This window comes from Lotus japonicus, chromosome 5 (assembly GCF_012489685.1).
Source record: "Lotus japonicus ecotype B-129 chromosome 5, LjGifu_v1.2".
Lineage (NCBI taxonomy): Eukaryota > Viridiplantae > Streptophyta > Magnoliopsida > Fabales > Fabaceae > Lotus > Lotus japonicus.
The window spans coordinates 49,014,238-49,021,104 of NC_080045.1; the positions used below are offsets into that span (position 1 = coordinate 49,014,238).

General features: G+C 34.5%; 1 protein-coding gene across 1 annotated transcript; it reads left to right on the forward strand.

Moving 5' to 3' along the window:
• The first annotated feature begins 2,032 nt into the window (after positions 1 to 2,032).
• On the forward strand, positions 2,033 to 3,970 carry LOC130716570 (berberine bridge enzyme-like D-2). The gene has a single exon (XM_057566535.1). It carries the CDS (start codon positions 2,226 to 2,228, stop codon positions 3,915 to 3,917), a length of 1,692 nt encoding a protein of 563 aa, XP_057422518.1. The 5' UTR covers positions 2,033 to 2,225; the 3' UTR covers positions 3,918 to 3,970.
• The last annotated feature ends 2,897 nt before the right edge of the window (positions 3,971 to 6,867 follow it).

Sequence of the window (6,867 nt, forward strand, 5' to 3'; positions counted from 1 at the left end):
TATAAACCCTAAGAGCTAAGCAGATGAACAAAAGACTTAGAGTGTTATTTCAATAGGGAAAAGATCTTGTACATAGAAGTGGGAAGTCTTCCTTTTATAGCAGGTTGGCCTATGAAACCTAATTGATGTATTTATTACAATTGACCGATCATGCCCGTTAATGGGGCGTAATCACTAGCGTGTCGGTTGACTTGTGGATCAATCCCTTCCATCAAGGAAGCCCTTCATCACCTGGTCGGCTGACTTGGTGTCAGGCTGCGTTGGTCAGCAACAGTCATAACCTTTGACCAAGCGGGTGATCAACGATCAATTTGCTTCCTCATCGATGGTTGAATGTCTTCGTAGTGGAGTGAGCTTTTATATTAGTCTTCTAGCATGTAAGCCCAGACTTCATCTGTCCAGCCCAAACTTCAGAGGGCAGCCTAGCCTTCCGGTAGAGACCTAACCATCCTGTCCAAAGTCCATGACGGTACAACATTCTAATTCATTTTTTTTTTCTAATTTGTTATGCTTTGAACTAAAACAGTTTTAATCTTTCAGATGTGTATACGAAAACATAAAATACAAAATTTTTGAGTTAATTTCCAAACAATCCTTTAAAACTATTTGACATCAATTTTTTTTAGCATATGGTATCATTTTGAACGTAACATATTACATTCAAATTTTATTTTATTTTGTAATATAAAAAATAAACATAATCATTAAAAAAAGACTTTGTCAGCATAAATCTTAATGGTAGAAAAATCATAATTGACTTTTATTAATTATTCTAATGTCATTAAAAACCATTAAATGTCAAATTAATACAGTAGTTATTTTAGAAAAAAGTAACAATTGACTTTTGTTAATTAATCTAATGTCATTAATAACTATTAAGTGCAATTTTAATACATTAATTATTTTCAAATATATGAAATTAAAAAATATTTAAATTACTAAAAAATCAGAAAATATAAATATACATGAAAAAATTATTTTGTAATATAAAAAATAAACATAATCATTAAAAAAACTTTATCAACATGCATTTTAATGGTAGAAAAGTCACAATTAATTGACTTTTATAAATTATTCTAATGTCATTAAAAACCATTAAATGTCAAATTAATACAGTTATTATTTTTGAAAAAAAGTTAGAATTGAATTTTATTAATTATTCTAATGTCAATAATAAGTATTAAAGACAATATTAATACATTAATTACTTTAAAAAATATAGAATTATTTAATATTTAAATTACTAAAAAAAAGAAAAGATAAATATGACATCATCTACCTACTAATTATAGTATGATAGAGAAAACTTATGAAGAAAGACATAGACTGAGGGCGTGACACTTGTCGGAGTTGTCGTTTTTTTGTTTCGAAAATAGTATATAGTATAAGAGAAGATGGGATAAGATAAGATAAGATAAAATTTAATTGATATTAAAGTAAATAAATAAAATGCCCACATTTCGGGTGAAGGTTTAATAATTTTCTATAATAGTAAGGATTTAGATCAATTATTTTTTGGTTGAAAAATTTTGTACAGTGATTTAAGGAATATAATTTCTCATTATTAATCATGAGAGTAAATAATATTGGAAAAGTCAGAATTAATTAAGAATGAGGATAAAATTCAATTTCAAAATTAATAAAATTCAGAAATATCATATACCTACTAAGAATAGTATGAAAGAAAAAAAAATCAAGAAAGACAAAGCATGAGAGGATGACACCTATAAGAGTTACTATTTCTTGGTTTCGAAAATAGCTTCTAGTATAAGATAATATGAGATAAAATATAGAAAAATATAATATTTGAAAAAAAGAAAACAGGAACGTATTTAAATTTATTAAGAAAAATAAATAAATCAATGGCCTGGCGCTCTTAACTTAATTAGCCGGCAAACTGTTATGTCTACTAGTTATGCATCCTCATGTGTAGAGCCTCATTCTCACTAATTTTGTTCCTTAAAATGTTGATTGCGTTTCAAATTTTGTCTGCTTTAAGTAGCAAATTGATTCCATCACAATGTTCAAGTTCAATTCAACCTTCCAATTGCAATTTTATTCTATGGCCGGCTACAACGTATGCATAGTTGCTACGTTTCTCCATCCTCTCTTGTCTTAAACCATTTAACTCATTCATTCTCCAGTGCCTATCAACTTCAACTTCTCCTGTTCCAATTATTGACCACCATTTTCCTCAGTCTCACATTCACAAGTAAACTTAAGCCATGTTCAACTTCCTCCAAAGATTATGCCTTCTATGTTATTGTTTCTTTTTGTTATCTTTTGATGTATCTCTGTGTTCATCTGATTCACTAAGAAACTTCACTTCTTGTTTGGACAATCACAAAATCAAAAACTTTACCACCTTCCCTTACAATGAACATGACTCTGCTTATAACTACTTCAAGATTCTCAATTTTTCCATTCAAAACTTAAGGTTTGCAGAGCCTAAGCTTCCTAAGCCAATAGCCATTGTACTGCCAGAGAGTTTGAAGCAGCTGCAGAAAAGTGTAGCATGTTCTAAAGAAGCCTCCCTAGAGATCAGAGTAAGAAGTGGTGGCCATAGCTATGAAGGAACTTCCTCAGTTGCTGATGACGACACCCGTTTTGTCATCATTGACATGATGAACTTAAACCATGTTAGGGTGGACATGGAGACTGAGACAGCATGGGTTGAAGGTGGTGCCACACTGGGAGAGACTTACTATGCAATCTCCCAATCAAGTGGTGTGCATGGATTCTCAGCAGGGTCATGTCCAACTGTAGGAGTTGGAGGGCATGTTGGTGGTGGTGGATTTGGGCTGTTGTCAAGAAAATATGGTCTTGCAGCAGATAATGTGGTAGATGCTCTTCTTGTTGATGCTGATGGAAAATTGTTAGATAAAGAAACCATGGGAGAGGATGTGTTTTGGGCTATTAGAGGAGGAGGGGGTGGTCTTTGGGGGATTGTTTATGCTTGGAAAATCAAGCTGTTGAAAGTGCCACAAGTTGTAACAAGTTTCATTGCGTCTAGGAAAGGCACAAAAAGTCATGTTGCTAAGTTAGTTCACAAATGGCAATATGTGGCACCCAAATTGGAAGATGATTTCTACTTGTCATGCTTTGTTGGTGCAGGTTTGCCCGAGGCTAAAACTATAGGCATATCAGCAACATTTAAAGGGTTTTATCTTGGTCCTAGGGACAGTGCTATATCCATTCTAAACCAAACTTTTCCTGAATTGGGTGTTGTGCAAGAAGAATGTAGAGAAATGAGTTGGATTGAGTCAATTGTTTTCTTCTCTGGATTAGGTGATGGAGCCTTGGTCCCTGACTTGAAGAACAGGTATATGCAAGATAAAGAATATTTCAAGGCAAAATCAGATTTTGTGAGGATCCATGTCCCTCTTGTAGGCATAGAAACTGCACTGGAAATTCTTGAAAAGGAGCCTAAAGGGCAAATCGTTATGGACCCTTATGGTGGGATGATGCATAATATAAGCAGTGAATCCATTGCTTTTCCACACAGATCAGGAAACCTGTTTACAATTCAGTACCTGATCTATTGGAAAGAAGCTGACAATGACAAAAGCAGTGATTATATTGATTGGATTAGAGGATTCTATGCTTCTATGACTCCTTTTGTTTCATGGGGTCCAAGGGCTGCATATATTAATTACATGGATTTTGACCTTGGAGTGATGGAGAAGATTAGCAATGGTGCTAGTGCAAAAGATGCAGTTGAAAAAGCTAAGGTTTGGGGTGAAAAGTACTTCTTGAGTAACTACGGCAGATTGGTGATGGCCAAGACTCAGGTTGATCCTAGCAATGTTTTCACCAATGAACAAGGCATTCCTCCCATGTCTTTTACTAGTTTCAATGCTAAAGGGGAGTACAAAAAGGATGCTATATTTGTTAAAGGGTCTACCATGTTGATTTGAATTATGTGTTATCACTGATTATGTGCATCTATAAGTAAAATGCATTTCATTTAGATCGAGCTTCAATTGCAGCAAGTAATTTCATCAACCAAGCACTAACCGTATGTCAGTTTTTTAACAAATTAAACATGCAATAAATTGCTCCCAATCCCTTTTAGGTTTGATATCTAAACAACCCAACAAAATGTCATTGGTAACCATCTTGATAGGTATAATTGGACTTCTAATTCTAGTTTGAGGTATAAGTGACTTTTTTTTGAACGGGAGATATAACTTATAAGTGACTTTAATACCTTAGTTTTGTCGCCGAATGATACTCAAGTGGTAAGAGTTAGGAACATATGAGTTGGGTGGGGAGGTCCAAGAATCAATCTCTGAAGAGTGCAGTAATTTATCTTTTCGATGTAAAAAAAAAAACCTTAATTTTGTTTAGAGTAATTGAAATACTTTATATAGAATTAAACAAAGGCTTAATAGCACTTTTGGTCCCTCACTAATCACGATTTGGCAGTTCTTGTTCCTCATGGAATTTATTAGCTTACAACGTTCCTCACGTTTACTAATTATTGCAGTTTTGGTTTTTCGTCAACTTTCATCCAATTTTTGACGGTTTTTTATGAAAAAATCAATTATAAAACACTAGAAACCATAAAATTGTTTATTAGAAAACATAAAACAGTTCTTCAAGCCTTATTTTTAATTGATTTTTTAATTAAAAACCGTTAAATATTGGGTGAAAGTTGACAAAAAACCAAAACGACAACAGTTAGTTAATGTGAGGGACGTTGTAGGTTAATAAATTTCTTGGGGGACCAAAACTGTCAAATCGTGATAAGTGAGGGACCAAAAATGCTACTCCCTCCGTCCCTAATTATAAGCTAAAGTTGAGACTTATGTTTTGTCACTAAATATAAGCTAAAGTTGTAAAAGCTAATATTTCTTTCCATATTTGACCTTGCATTTATTAGTAGTGGAGCACTATTAATAGTATAATAATTAAAAAGTTTTATCTTGAATAGGGGTAAACATGAAAAGTTGTACATTTTTTTAAAAAACCAATGCATCAGTTAAGGCTTTCTTAATAAGTGTGATTTTTACAACTTTAACTTATAATTAGGGACGGAGGGAGTATTAAACCTTAAACAAATGTGATCTTCTTGTCAATTTTCTTTTACCTAATGCTTATTTTTTTTTAGAACAAAAAGATTGGTATTATTGAAATAGGAAAACCTATGAGAACAACCCTCTCATAGTAGGTAAAGATGTCTAAAGAGGGACTAAAAAAAGTGTTAACCGGCTCATGAGCATGCCTCATTAAAACCTCTCTTGGAAAAACCGAGTGGGAAAAACCCAAAAGAGAAAAAAGAGTACTCATCCACAAGCCAACACCAACAAAAAAGACTAGAACCATCTTTCAAATCCAGCGCTTGTTGTTCCTTTGGTATGTTGTCTGCATTTTAGCTAAGTTACGTTTTTGACCAACATGTCGGACCCGATGTCACAACATCTTGCCTGTGACATCTGTCCCTGCGAAACCTGCAATGAGCTGGCTAGGTTTTCTGTGAAGCTTCGTTTTGATTACTTGGTGATCAAGCTAGGGTATTTCTGGAAGCTTCTATGCCTCGTGCAAGGATTATATTCTATGTGATCTAATCGGTTTCAATGATTTGATCTGAGATTGTGTGGGAGTTTTATTTCTGGAATAGGAAACTTTTTATTGAAGACTTTTTCTGCAGATTTGTTTCCTAGTAACTCCCTGAGTGTTGTGTGGACCTTTGCGTGTCAAAGCCCATCAAAGACAAGGCCTGGATGACTGCTATATATGAAGACTAAAACCTAGTGTTTAGGCAGAGAGCTTCTGTTGAGTAAAACTAGGGTTTACTCTTGTCTGTGTTCACACTTGTTGTTCTCTCAGCATATTCATGTATTGATTCTTTTGCTGAGAGTTGAGTTTTTTGTTGTTTGATCATGAGATCTGTCTTTGCTCTTGTTGTGAGCTGTTAATCACTGTGGCAGTGATTGAGAGAAAGTGAGGGGGTTCTCATACTTAGGGGGAGACCTAAGTAATAACCACGGGTAGAGGTAGGTAGGAAAGGCTGTGAACAAGGACTGTTCAATTAAGACCTTTTGTGTACTTGATTCTCTATAATAGTGGATTATCTTTCTCGGGCTGTAGCCCTCCAGATGTAGGTGATGTTGCACCGAACTGGGTTAACAATTCTCGGTGTTCTTATTGTTTTTTTTTATTTAATACTGTGTTGCACTGCCGCTGTTATCTGTTGTACGTTGTGTCAGATGTCCTAGACATTTGGTTCGACATCTGTCCTGTGCGTGAACCAGAATTTCCGCGCTAATCAGAGTTACAATACAAGTTTCATGGTACAAGCTAAAAAGAAAATAAGGCCAACAACAATATCCAACTGGGTTATAGAGATTCTTGAAAATAAAATAAATCTTTTGCATAATTTGCACCTCTTTTAGCCAATCTATCAGCTTCAGAATTTGCTTCCCTTCAGGCATCTCACATCCGTCATCCACAAGTCAATTTGATTTAGGACATTGATCAGTTTTCACGGCCTATTGCTTATGTTATTGACCCATCCTATACTGCTAAAGATGAGCCACTTTCAATAATCAAGAATTTGACTTGCCTCACTACACAAAGATGAAGAACTTCATGTATAGCCCAAACCTCTGCTTCAAATGCAAATCCCTCCCCCATATTTTTGGAACTCATGACTCCACCACCCGATTCGCAGGAGATGAGAGGCCCACACGTCATTGCTATTGAACGATTTTTGGTTGAAGCAGATATTGTTACGTTAAATCCAAATTGACAATAGGAGTGCATACGGGATCAAACTCCATAGTGTATTGTTTAAGGGGCTTGTAGTAATTCTTATTCTTAATTCTCATTTTTTATCCAAATATTTAAGGGGCTTGTAGTAAA

What these genes read in the sequence shown, in the direction of transcription:
- LOC130716570 (XM_057566535.1), top strand. Translation starts at nt 2,226, where the DNA reads ATGTTCAACTTCCTCCAAAGATTATGCCTTCTATGTTATTGTTTCTTT.